The 14220-nt window shown below is 44.1% G+C and overlaps 1 protein-coding gene across 11 annotated transcripts in view; it reads right to left on the reverse strand.

Moving 5' to 3' along the window:
* The window catches only part of TUBGCP5 (tubulin gamma complex component 5), a 47562-nt gene that overhangs the window by 12364 nt on the left and 20978 nt on the right, over positions 1 to 14220 (reverse strand). For all 11 annotated transcript variants that reach the window (XM_063597034.1, XM_003805940.5, XM_008976950.3 and 8 more), the window contains 7 exons: positions 13323 to 13591; positions 6582 to 6780; positions 5375 to 5563; positions 4122 to 4304; positions 1685 to 1769; positions 1469 to 1589; positions 842 to 1020 (listed from right to left, as the gene is read on the reverse strand). In XM_063597034.1, the coding sequence (XP_063453104.1) occupies positions 842 to 1020; positions 1469 to 1589; positions 1685 to 1769; positions 4122 to 4304; positions 5375 to 5563; positions 6582 to 6780; positions 13323 to 13591 (1225 nt within the window). The remainder of the gene's footprint in view (positions 1 to 841; positions 1021 to 1468; positions 1590 to 1684; positions 1770 to 4121; positions 4305 to 5374; positions 5564 to 6581; positions 6781 to 13322; positions 13592 to 14220) is intronic.

The following is a 14220-nucleotide window of genomic DNA, read 5'->3' on the forward strand; positions in this document are numbered from 1 at the left end:
GAATTTATGTTTCTTAAGTTCCTTTTCTCATACATTGATCTTTCTCTAAAATGAGTATAAGTATACTTCAAATAAAAAACAAACTAAGAAAAAACTTAAACTCTTATCATTTACTCTTAACAATTAGGGGCTTAATGAAGGCCAACCTTGTGAAGGCAGTAATGCAGTCAGGGGAAACATGGAGCCCCTCTGCCATAGCCTTCCCATCCAAAACACAGGCTTCAGTGGCTCACTTCACCCAAGCAAGTTGGGTTTCAGAACTCACAGACCAGGTATAAACAGGTCTAAACAACAATTCAAACCCCAAATGCATACTGTCCTCTAATAATACTGCTCTTGTTCCAATTTCTGAACGCTTCTTTCAGAACTTCCCCTAGAACTGGCTTTTAGATGTATCAGAAAAATAATTTCATTTACTTTGTAGTGAGTTCTTGTTTTTAAGAAAAAAGTCTATAACCTGGCTGCATCTTCCTCCCACACACCGTAGTGGATTTTGGCTGTTATTAAACATTGGAGCCATTTTTTAGGGACAGCTGTCACCACTATTGAAACCTAAAGGACTATGCGGCACATTCTGAAGGCAATTCCAGAAGACGAGCTGTGGCTGTGCCTGTCCCCAGGGGCTGCTGGACAGGAGGGACAGCCTCTGGATACACATATTCCGGTATATTTACAAAAACATTCCTCCCACTGCCATGTTATTTTATGATCAAATTTGCTACATGTCCTGTTTTCACAGTCTGTAGGTATTTTTTTACTTATAAACATATTATGAGTAATTCTCTACGAACAACTGTATAGATACGACGATAGAACTGAAGCAGATGGGAGAGGCACAAACCCTGGTCATGATGTAGTTGTGCAAGCTGTTCACGAAATGCATGAGCTTCACTCTTAAGAGGAACATGCGATGAATCTGCTGTCTTACTGGTTCTTTTTGTGGTCCGAACTGAGCAACTGTGTCTTGTTCATGTATAAGGCCTTCTTTAAGTCGTGGTTTTTCTGCAGTACTAACCAGTTCTATAAAACATTGGAAGAGCAAAGTGGACAGAAAGAGCATCAACTCAAACCCCACTGCACCATGACGCCAGGCAGAAACGCTGACGGATGTGGTCCTAGCACCACAGAAAGCACTGGCAGGGGTGGCAGGAACCGAACCTCAGTGCCTCTGGAAGGTGCACTGGGAAAAGTTTCCTGTATCACTTTTCCTAATCGAGTTGTTGCATTTCAGATCAACTGTACATACAACTTCCTGATCTTTCTTTCAGGCATTTGATGTCCATAAAACTACTGCTAGAATACGCACCATTTTGGCATTTGTGTACACATAAAAAATGATCAACAACCACCAACTTCTTTTTTTTTTTTTTTTCCCAGATCCCCGTATGCTTCCCTTTCCCACTAACCTCTTTTATTAAGGGCTAAAATTAAATTAAATTACAATTTATCTGCTGAAAACAAATCTTACCACCAAAAAGTAAAACATCCAGACTATATTTTGCCCACTTTATTTGCAATAAGAGAAGAAACACTTGATTATAAATTTTTTGACATTCCAAACTTATAACAATGTCCACGGGCCATGGGACCTATGAAACAGAAACAAAATTAGAAAGTAACCAATTACTTGCATGTTTTAATGTTAGCAGAAAACACGGTTCATACAAGGAATATCAGCATATACCTTGTAGCTGAGGGTCAGACCATCTAAGATATGAACAGGCAGCTTCTTCTTAGCTGTGTCAACATTTTCAAAAGATATAGATAGACTAAAGAAAGAAATTCCAGTTTTAGTTTGTGAAAGCACTATGTCACACAAAAATGCTCTTTTAAAATAATTGGTATTTCATTTACATAATATTCCCCAAAAGATACTGCATTTCATAAAAGAAATGCAAACATTCCAACAAATGTATCTCTTCTAACATATATTCCAGAGCAGAAATTTGGATTTAGAAATAACAGAGAGGGGGGAAACTTTTAAACAATGAGTTTAGTTAAAGAGACGCTTAACAATGGTAGTAATTAGAAAAAAGATGAAGCTGAGGAAGACAGTAAACTTCAGGCAATGGCTGGGAAGATGAAGCCTCTGCTGAGGTTGGGGGTGGGCAGGAGAGGACGAGCAGAGCAGCTCGAGGGAGCCGAGCATGCGGTGAGAGTATTGCTTCGAGAGCCCCATCGAGATGGGATGGGGTCTGCTTCTACACCAGAGGCACTGTGCAGTGCTTCATCCACAAGTTCCTGAGACAGGTTTGAATGTGACTCACAGAGGAAAGCAAGCATCTAACATGGACATGAAAATGTCCAAGTGCCAGGCACTATTATGTGTCCTTAGCTCATTTAATCCTCAAAATACTCCCGTCAGTGGTTCCTGAGAAATGATGTCCTCTTCCACAGTCACAGAGGCACTAAGAGGGGATGCCTGGATGCATATGAAGAAGGTTTAAAGTGGGGAGTTAACTTCCAAATCAGAGATGTCACAGGGCAGTGTGTGATTATGAACTGGATGATCCATGACACAGGCACTAGTCAGAATTTTCAGCTCTTTGCTGGGTGCGGTGGCTCACACCTGTAATCCCAGCACTTTGGGATCCTTGAGGATCACGAGGTCAGGAGATCGAGACCATCCTGGCTAACCTGGTGAAACCCCGTCTCTATAAAAATACAAAAAATTCGCTGGGCGCCTGTAGTCCCAGCAACTCGGGAGGCTGAGGCAGGAGAATGGCATGAACCCGGGAGGCGGAGCTTGCAGTGAGTCGAGATTGTGCCACTGCACTCCAGCCTGGGTGACAGAGCAAGACTCCGTCTCAAAAAAAAAAAATTTTTAGCTCTTAATGGCCTGATATGTATGCATTCACTCAGTGCTTAGTAGGCATCTACCAAATACTAATACTAAGTTAGGTGCTGCACTGAGCAGGCAATAGAAAGCCAATCTCTCTTCCCTCCAGGGACTCCCAGCCCAGTGCAGCACACGAAGACAAGGGGGATGTAGGAGTGAGCAGACCTCTGCCGGGCCCATGAACTGGAGACTATGTCACAGGGGGGCGGGAGGACAGCACTAGCAGACACCAGAAATATTCCGAAATCCCTGAAACGCGAAGGGAGATAGGAGAGAGAACATGGTGTGTATGTGTGCAAGACATGAGGGTGGGAAAATGGAGCCAGACAGTAAATAGCTTTCTCCCTTCTGAGACAAAGCTTAGTCCATCTGTTTAGGAGGCACCCACGGGGAGCATAGGGATGAGTGGTGGAAGTCACTGCTGGTGGTCTGAGGTCACCCTGGTGAGGGTCAAGTCCGTTTTGGTGGAAGGGAGTGAGGCTGAGAGACACAGAGGTCATTGGGGAGCTCTGAGCCAGTTCTGAGAGGTCAGGGGCATTCTCTAGGAGGCAGGACTGAAAAACCTCATGTGTGGGAGCTCAGGGAGAGGAAGCACTGACTCCAGCCATGTGAAGGAGGCCATCAGACCCTGACAGGTTGTATGGCGGCAACTTTTTTCTTTTTTTATAGGGACGAGGTCCCACTATGTTGCCCAGGCTGGTTGCAAACTCCTAAGCTCAAGCAATCCTCCCACCTTGGCCTCCCAAAGTGCTAGGATTACTGGCATGAGCCACTGCATCTGGCCATATGGTGGCATCTCAACGTCTTTTGTTGTTTAGCAGGAGAGTCACATAGCTAGCCTCTGCCTCAATTTTTTCTTTTTTTTTAAATGGAGTCTCGTTCTTGTCGCCCAGGCTGGAGTGCAGTGGCATGATCTTGGCTCACTGCAACCTCTGCCTCCCAGGTTCAAGCGATTCTCCTGCTTCAGCCTCCCAAATAGCCGGGATTACAGGCGCCTGCCACCATGCTTTTTGTATTTTTAGTAGAGACAGAGTTTCACCATGTTGGCCAGGCTGGTCTCGAACTCCTGACCTCAGGTGATCCACCGCCTCTGCCTCCCAAAGTGCTGGCATTACAGGTGTGAGCCACCGTGCCTGGCCTCCATTTTCTAATAAGTAAAATAATATTAGTAAAACTCATAGGAATAGTGTGAGGATAAAATAATATGTGTAATTCATAGAAGACTTACTGGCACATAGTTCATGTTACACTAATTTAAATAAAGGTGGCGTCCATATTTTACCGTGAACTATCTTCAGGATAACGCTGTCCTACTGCTTCTTGGAGTTGGACATTAAGAAAAGACACATTCTGCCATGTTTCCTTTTCTCTTATTTTATCAAAAATTGACGTGTAGAAGTCATACATGGTATCTCCTCCTTCCATTAAGAAAAAATTCCTCATAGCTTGCAAGTATTCTACCAACCTGAATGGAGAGAAAATGAGTGACACTAAGATCTCTGGCATTCGTAAGGCAGGATTCTGGATCAACAGCAGGTTTTGTACCCTGTTTTTAGTGGAACAAGTTTACATTCTACATTTACTAAAATTAGAAATATTAACACCTCTTAAACTTGTTCCAATAATAAAAACAGCATAGGTTTTCCTTTCATCATCAGAAAGGTTATCTTCTATAACATTATAGAAAATTGGGCAGTCACAAAAATGTAACAAAAAAAATCCAAATCCCATCATTTATGGTGGATTTCCATCATTAATATTTAATATCTGGAATGTTTCTTTCCTGTCTTCTCTTCTATGTGTTAAGAAAACCTAGTTCCTACCATATTATATATCCTGCTTTTTAATTGCCATAATTTTTTTTTTTTTTTTTTTTGAGATGGAGTCTTGCTGTGTCGCCCAGGTTGGAGTGCAGTGGCCTGATCTCAGCTCACTGCAAGCTCTGCCTCCTGGGTTCACGCCATTCTCCTGCCCCAGCCTCCAGAGTAACTGGGACTACAGACGCCCGGCACCACGCCCGGCGAATTTTTTGTATTTTTAGTAGAGACGGGGTTTCACCGTGTTAGCCAGGATGCTCTTGATCTCCTGATCTCGTGATCCTCCCGCCTCAGCCTCCCAAAGTGCTGGGATTACAGGTGTGAGCCACCGTGCTCAGCCTAATTGCCATAATTTTTATGAACTTTACAAAGTTCATATGTGGGTATGTATATGCCATATTTATGGATATACCATAGTTTAAAAAACTAGTCATCTATCACTAAGTAATTTAGTGTTTTTCATTCTGATAACAAACTTTGTAATTTTTCTACAAGCTTTTTCTGTATTTCTTTTGGGAAAGATTCTCAGAAATAAAGAATTAAGTTTCAAAACATAGTTAAGAAAATATTGATGGTCAATTGATTTCTCTTAGAAAATTGTTTACTGTATATCCATTTCCTACTCTAATAAAAATTGAAATAGGTTTTAAAATAATCTCAACTGTTCTTCAAGTACAATCAACTATTTACTACTTCCAAAATTAAATTACTCTTTTACCTGTAATCTTTTTTTAGAGTTTGCATGAGATTTCCACAGCAATCTAGATACTGCTTGTCAATATGAGGATAGAGGCAGGATCTCAGCGTTAATTCAAAAGTCTGGCATGTCACAGATTCCGATGATCTATCCACACATACATCACCACCAGCAAACTTCTCGTGGAAGTCACTCTGCTCCAAATACATCCTTCAAGATAAAAATGTGAGTCTTCTTTTTATGAGCTGCTGTCAACAGAACTCTCTTAAATCAAAACCCTGAAGTCCCATTTTTACCTTTAGTCTTGAAGTTACCAACTATTAAAGAAAGAGAAAAATCTTTCTCCCAAAAATATCCTTTGAGTGAACCAGTCTCTTGAAGTTGCCACTGCCTTAGGGTCAGGTACTAGAGCTGGTCTTTCTAGTGATTAGGGCTGGACACAGCAAATGCTGGCCATTAGACAACCGGGAACTGTGTGGGTATTAATGACTTACTCTAATGGACTAAGTGCCTAAAAGCAGCTTAAGCCCAGGACATATTATATGCCAGTGGGGACCCTGACTCAATGGGTGTCCAGGGCCCACTCATGGCCCAGAGTTTCAGCATCTTCTGGGTAAATGATGACATTTCCAGGGGCCCGAGGGCACAGACAAAAGTTGTACCACATGGTGGCAGGGCCAAATCTGCAGACTTCCACAAACGACATGGAATCCAAACTATACACCTGAAGTAGGCGAGCACAACATCTTGTATTCTGCTTGTTATAAAGGATAGGCATGGCGTGGTGGCTCACACCTGTAATCCCAGCACTTTGGGAGGCCGAGGTGGGCAGATCACCTGAGGTCAGGAGTTCGAGGCAAGCCTGGCCAACATGATGAAACCCCGTCTCTACTAAAAATACAAAAATTAGCGGGGCATGGTGGCACATGCCTGTAGTCCCAGGTACCTGGGAGGCTGAGGTAGGAAAATTGCTTAACCTGGGAGGCAGAGGTTGCAGCAGTCAGCCAAGATCACACCACTACACTCCAGCCTGGGTGACAGAGTGAGGCTCCATCTCAAACAAACAAACAAAAAAAAAAAGTAAAAAGAAAAAAGAAAGGATAGCCTACAAGAGTTTTTGTTTTTGTTTTTAGGCCTGGAAAGCCCTACCTGCCAGAAATAAACAGTTAGCAAACATTGCACAAATGATGCCATTTCAATTACTGATAACCTTGCAGGTGTGTCTCACCTTGCAAAGTTAATGGCAAGCAGTGGATCATGAACATCATCCAGTTCAAGATGGCTTTCAGCAATGGACTGCATCTTCATTAGGTTCTCCTTGGTTGCCTGTTGCTCAGTAAGAACCTGTGGAGTGGAATCTTCTCCATGTCGAAGACGGGACTGTACAGATTCCAGAAAGAGAGTGTATAAACTTTTTCTTTCTGCATCTGAAACATAAAGAAATATGTAAGGTGAACTAAGTTCTGTTTAATCATATTAAGTAACATTCTGTTTAATCATATTAACATTAACAATATATTAAGTAACAAAATCTATATATTTATATATAAATATTAAATATATATATAAATATTAAATATATATATTTATATATAGTAACAAAATAATATATATTTTTTGAGATGGAGTTTTGCTCTTGTTGCCCAGGCTGGAGCGCAATGGCGCCATCTTGGCTCACTGCAACCTCCGCCTCCTGGGTTCAAACAATTCTCCTGCCTCAGCCTCCCAAGTAGCTGGGATTACAGGCATGTGCCACCACGCCCGGCTAATTTTATATATTTGTTTTTTAGTACAGACGGGGTTTCACCATGTTGGTCAGGCTGGTCTCAAACTCCTGACTCAAGTGATCCACCCACCTCGGCCTCCCAAAGTGCTGGGATTACAGTCGTGAGCCACTGTGCCTGGCCCAAGAAATATTAAATAATATCATGTCTGGGTGCAGTGGCTCATGCCTGTAATCCCAGCACTTTAGGAGGCTGAGGCGGGTGGATCACTTAAGCTCAGGAGTTTGAGACCAGCCTGGGCAACATGGTGAAACCTCAGCTCTACAAAAAAATTAGCTGAGTGCAGTGGAATGTGCCTGTGGTCCCAAGCTACTTGGGAGGCCGAGGCACGAGAACTGCTTGAGCACTGGCAGGTGAAGGCTGCAATGCGCCGAGATCACGCCACTGCACTCCAGTCCAGTTTGGGCATAGGAGTGAAACCTGTCTCAAAAAAAAAAAAAAAAAAAAAAAAGAGTAAGATCCTAATCAGGACACTTGAAATTTATTACAATACTGCATAACACTATGGTAACCCTGATAGGAGTCGCAGTCTCATTGGAAAAAACGCTTCTGACAGTGGCCCTGGGAAGCTCACTACATAAGAAGGAAATATTCCACAAAGTGAAAATCAGTATTGCATCTACTTATTTCAAGTAGATACAATAATATAATTAACATAACATTGAGATGATTGAGATGTATAAATAAGGTCACATCTTTATCTTCCAAGACTTTTTAGTCAGTTGATAAAACTTTTTTTTTTGACACGGAGTCTCACTCTGTCACCAGGCTGGAGTGCAGTGGCATGATCTCGGCTCACTGCAATCTCTGACTCCCTGGTTGAAGCGATTCTCCTGCCTCAGCCTCCTGAGTAGTGGGGAATTACAGGCCCATGCCACCATGCCCAGCTAATTTTTGTATTTTCAGTAGAGATGGGGTTTTACCACGTTGACCAGGATGGTATCGATCTCCTGACCTCGTGATCTGCCTGCCTCAGTCTCCCAAAGTGCTGGGATTACAGCATAAAACTTTGAATATATTAAATTGCATCATTTTCTTGAAATTTATGATAGAGTCTGAACTACTCATAAGAAATTCTTATCAGCCATGGTTCACAGCCCTCAAGGGCTAAACGCTGCATTGCATTAAGAAATGCCAGAAGGGCTGGGTGTGGTGGCTCACGCTTGTAATCCCAGCACTTTAAGAGGCGGGTGGATCAGCTGAGGTCAGGAGTTCAAGACCAGCTTGGCCAAAATGGTGAAACCCCATCTCTACTAAAAACACAAAAAATTAGCCGGGCGTAGTGGCTCACACCTATAGTCCCAGCTACTTGGGAAGCTGAGGCATGAGAAATCACTTGAACCTGTGAGGCAGAAGTTGCAGTGAGCCGAGATCATGCCACTGCACTCCAGTCTGGGCAACAGAGTGAGACTTGGTTTCAAAAAAAATAAATAAATAAAATAAAACAAAATAAAATAAAAAAGCCAGAGGGAGTGATGCCAGCAAGGTGGCTGCCTGGAGACGTCTGGTGCTCCTCTCCCAACAGCAGGAGAGGACCAAAGCAACGAATCAACAGTTAAGATCCGACTGGAGGCTGGGGGTGGTGGCTCACACCTGTAATCCCAACACTTTAGGAGGCCGAGGTGGGCGGATCATGAGGTCAGGGGATCGAGACCATCCTGGCTAGCATGGTGAAACCCCGTCTCTACTAAAAATACAAAAAAATTAGCTGGGCATGGTGGTGTATGCCTGTAGTCCCAGCTGCTGGGGAGGCTGAGGCAGGAGAGAACCCAGGAGGCGGAGTTCGCAGTGAGCCGAGATGGCGCCACTGCACTCCAGCCTGGGCGACAGGGCAAGACTCCGTCTCAAAAAAAAAAAAAAAAAAAAAAAAAGATCCGACTGGAGTTGAAGGGCGAGTGCTGGAGTGCAGAGGGGGAGTGTGACACAGTGTTGGTGACTGGAGGCCCAGGAGGGCAGTGTGGAGGCTTCCAGCCTCTGCAGCTTCGCAGATCAGGCTGGTCTGGAGTCAAGAAGGACTTCCCATTGTAGGGTAAGGGTAAGCAGAAGAAACTCACTAGCCCCCACAAACACCTATAGTCATTACTACAGGAGGATTCCACAGTTCCCACGAGCTCTGAGCCCAGTTTGGAGAGCTGCTGGGAATTCACGCAGCTGCCTTGCCCCGGGTTAGGGGCACAAGGTGTGCCTTCCCCACCCACCCCTTTGAGCCAAGCTGTTGCAGCATGGCACCATCTTCAGACCAGAGCCACCTCTGGAGCACGCCCTCCTCTGGGCCAGTAGCCGCTGCACCTCTCCTGCACCCCAGCCACTGGGGCTCCATCCTCATTCCACCAAGGCCACAGGGGTGGCTGAACACCACAACCCCAGCTATGTGGAGCCTGGGCCCAGGATCGGCTGTGATTCTGGTCCTGCACAGCAGAAAAACCAGTCCCTGCCACTGCACTTTCAGCCAGAGGAACAGTCTGGCAGCCCCAACAGACCAAACCCATCTTTGAGCTGGCCAAATTGCTGTGCCATCTCTAGAGGGTGGGAACAGACCCCTGAGCTTCCTACCAGCTGACATGCCTCCAGGCTGGTGAAGCAGTTACAGACCTGTGCCCAGGAACTGAGAAACAGCCCCACAGCACCAACCCCTTGCAGACAGGCCCGTGGCCTACCCAGTGGCCCTGGGCCAGCATTCAGGGTCTGAGAAACAGTTTCAGAGGCTGCCCTGGCAGGCATGTACCTAGGCTTCTTGAGCGGCCTTGCACGGCATCTTTGGTTGGAGAAGAAGTCCCATAGGCAGCGCCTGGGAGTCACAGGCCAGCTGAGCGGCCACAGGCCTGCATACTGGGCCAGCCAAACAGCCCTGTGGTCTGCTCTTGGTGGGCATGTTCTGAGCCAGCTGGCACCCATATCCCAAACCTGAGAAAGAGCCTTGAAGACCACCCCCAGTAAACACACCCTCATGCCAGCCGAGCAGCCTTCCACCCACATGCTGGGCCTCAGAAGCAGCCTCATGGGCTGTCACTGGCAGATACATACCTAGGACGGCCAACAAGCCATGTGACCATGTCCCAGGACTGAGAAAGAGCCCCTTGAACTGTGCAGGCAGACATGCACCCAGGCTAGCAAAGCAGCCTTGTACCCACATCCTGGGCCTAAGAAACAGCCTTATAGGTCACCCCCAGCAAACATACTCCCAGGCGAGCAAAGAAGCCTGTGCTCATGTCCAAGGCTTGAGAAATGACCCTGAGGGCTGTTCTCATGGAGCCCCTGGCCAGAAAACCAGTTTTGTGCCTACATCCTAGGCCTGAGAAACAGCCCCTTGGGCCATTGCTGGCAGGCAAATAAACCTATAGGCTGGCCAAGCAACCACATGCTCATGTTCCTGGCCAGAGTAACACCCTGTGGTCCCAAACCCTGAGCCAGACCCCATCTTGGCCAAACCACTGTGTACATGCATGTACCCCTAATCTGAGAAACAGTCCAGCAAGCCCATCCCAGCAAAGCTGTGCTACTGTTTGTTTTTTGTTTTGGGACAGAGTCTTGCTTTGTTGCCCAGGTTGGAGTACAGTGGTATAATCTTGGCTCACTGCAACCTCCGCCTTCCGGGTTCCAGTGATTCTTGTGCCTCAGCCTCCCAAGCAGCTGGGATTATAGGCATGCGCCACCACATCTAGCTAATTTTTATATTTTGGGTAGAGACAGGGTTTCACCATGTTGGCCAGGCTGGTCTCAAACTCCTGGCCTCAAGTAATCCACCTGCCTTGGCCTCCGAAAGTGCTGGGATTGGCTGGGCGTGATGGCTCAAGCCTGCAATCCCAACACTTTGGGAGGCCGAGGCGGGTGGATTGCTTGAGGCCAGGAGTTTGAGATCAGCCTCACCAACATGGTAAAACCCGATCTCTACTAAAAATACAAAAATTAGCCAGGCGTGGTGGCATATGCCTGTAATCCCATCTACTTGAGAGACTGAGGCAAGAGAATGACTTGAACCCAGGAGGCAGAGTTTGCAGTGAGCCGAGATCACGCCACTGCACTCCAGCCTGGGTAATAGAGCAAGACTGTCTCAAAAAAGAAAGTGCTGGGATTACAGGCGTGAGCCACCACGCCCAGCCAACTGTGCCACTGTTGCCACAAACCCCCTCACTGTAGGCCACTGAGGCACTTGCAAACATCACTAAAGTGGATTACAACTGAAGAAAGTACATGGAGACTATACTACTGCATTTGTCCAGAACCAAGGCGAATGCATCCCACTGAACCCACACTCCAAGACCCATTCATATGAATAACTCTTTACAAAACGTACTCCATAAAATTGGAAAAGGTGACTTTCCCACCAGATGTGTAGAAATCAATGTAGAAATACATCAAACATGAAAAAGCAAAGAAACATGACAACTCCCAAGAAAACCAATAATTCTCTAGCAAGAGACTACAACGATATAGGAAATGCCGGAAAAATAATTCAGAATTAAAATCTTGAGGAAACTCGGTGAGATATAAGAGAACTCAGTGAGATACAAGACAGTACAAATAAACACTCAACAAAATCAGGAAAAGAATGATTTGAATGAGAAATTCAACAGAAACAGATGTTTAACACACAAACAAATTTTACAGTGAAAGAATTCAATGAATGAGGCCAGGCACGGTGGCTCACGCCTGTAATCCCAACACTCTGGGAGGCCAAGGTGGGCAGATCACTTGAGGTCAGGAGTTCGAGATCAGCCTGGCCAACGTGGTGAAACCTCGTCTCTACTAAAAACACAAAAAATTAGCCGGGTGTGGTGGCGGGTGCCTATAATCCCAGCTGCTCAGGAGGCTGAAGCAGGAGAATCACTTGAGCCAGGGAGGCAGAGCTTGCAGTGAGCCCAGATTGCACCACTGCACTCCAGCCTGGGTGATGGGAGTAAAACTCTGTCTCAGGAAAAAAAAAAAAAAAAAAAGGCAAATGATCTGAACAGACATTTCTCCAAAGAAGTAATACAAATGGCCAAGAAATAGATGAAAAAATGCTCAGCATCACTAATTATTAGGGAAAATGCAAATCAAAACCACAATGAGGTATCATTTCACCCCAGTCAGGATGGTTATTTATCACGAAGACAAAAAATAAATGCTGGTGAGGATGTGGAGAAAAGGAAACTCTTACACAATGTTGGTGGGAATATAAACTAGTACAGACACCATGGAGAACAGTTTGGAGGTTCCTCAAAAAACTACAAATAGAACTACTATATGATATAGCAATCCCACTGGTGGGCATTTATCCAAAGGAAAGGAAATCAGGATATCAAAGAGACATCCGCACCCCCATGTTTACTGCAGCACTATTCACACAGCCAAGACATGGAATCAACCTAGGTGCCCAACAACAGATGAATGGGTAAAAAAATTGTGAGATATATATATATATATCTCGAAGATAAAAAAGAGTGAATCCTGTTGTTTGCAGCAACACTGATGGAAATGGTGGACATTAAGTGAAATAAGCCAGGAACAGAAAGTTAAACACTGCATGTTCTCACTCATCTGGTAGCTAAAAAATGTTGATCTCGTATTAGTAAAAAGTAGAACAGGATACCAGATGCTGGATTTTGTAGGGGGAAGGGAAAAAGAGGAAGATATTTGTTAAAGGATACAAATAGCTAGCTGGAAGGAATAAGTTCTAGTGCTCTGTATCACTATGGGATGACTATAGTTAATAATGTATTATAGAGTTGCACATAGCAAAGAGGAGGATACTGAATGTCCCCAACATAAAGAAGTAGTAAATGTTTGAGATGATGGAAGTGCTAATTAACCTGATCTGATCACTATATATGTATCAAAACATCACTATGTACCCCATGAATATGTACAATTATTATGTCAATTTATAAAAATAATAAAAGAAAAGAAATGGCAGGGAATTACTTTTTAAAGTTCCAGTCCTAAGGAATCCAGAGTGAGGAAAATGCATGTGGAACTTATCGTCACTGCCTTTTCAAACACAGCACTAAAAGTTTTCAATGAAGACAATCTTTTAAAAAATCAAGAGCAGCATGGTTACTAATTCAACCATGACGATAATTGCCACCGAAATAAGAGGGTTTGATGACTTGCAAACTACAAAATAATTAGGTATCAGGATGACAAGAGCGAGTAGGGTCAGGTGTCCCAACACCAAGGGAGACACAGGAAGACGGAACAAGTACCTCTGGCTCCTGCCTGGCAGGTGGTGCTCTCCGCACACTGCAGGTTCTTCAGCAGCTGCATCGACTTGCCAGCCATTATGATCTGCTTCAGGACAGGTTTGAGGAAGGACACCATGGTGTGCTGCCTGCTGGAGGGCCCCTGGTCACTGCCAGAACTCGCACTAGCGTTATCACTCATTTTTTCTTCATTTTCTGTCTTTTCTGATACGCTATATAACGTGTAAGTTGCATACCAGAAGTCTCTGTGATTAACTGGAACATTTTTGTTTCTAAAGAGATTCAAAAGAATTTTAAACTCTTATTTCTCTTTCTTAAAAACAGCATACTTGTTCTAGTCTGTTGTCCAGACATTATAAAACATAGTATTAATTATTAGTAAACTGAAGCAAACTTTAGGCAAAATGGGACAGTTTTAATCTCATCTCAGTTTAAAGAGAAAAGTGAATAAATACTTTGAATAGTGTTAAGTAAAATTTAAGTAGAAATAGTTTCCTGAATTGGAATTATTTAAAATATGACTAATTTGGTCCTCTTTAGAAGAAGAATAAAAGTTTATCCATTTACCATCTGCTGTGAAACTAATTTGCAGACTTCTCTATCACTTTCCCTACAAAGATTCTTAACTGGACTACTTTTAACAATAAAATGATGGTCAATCATCACCCTAGAAGAACAGTCAGAGTCCCATTTTTCACAAAAATTCTCATGTGAGATTGATGAATCAGAACACAGTGACAGATATGAGACTGAGTTGAAGGAAGGGTCAGTTCACTTATGTGAGCATTGCATACATATTGCTACCCTTCCAGAACACTAAAGACTTAAAGTTATCCTTCCTGATGAGCTCAATGGATAGCTATCAATAGAAACCATATATCTAAATATACCGCATAATTTA

Source organism: Pan paniscus, chromosome 16 (genome assembly GCF_029289425.2).
Source record: "Pan paniscus chromosome 16, NHGRI_mPanPan1-v2.0_pri, whole genome shotgun sequence".
NCBI classification, from domain to species: domain Eukaryota; kingdom Metazoa; phylum Chordata; class Mammalia; order Primates; family Hominidae; genus Pan; species Pan paniscus.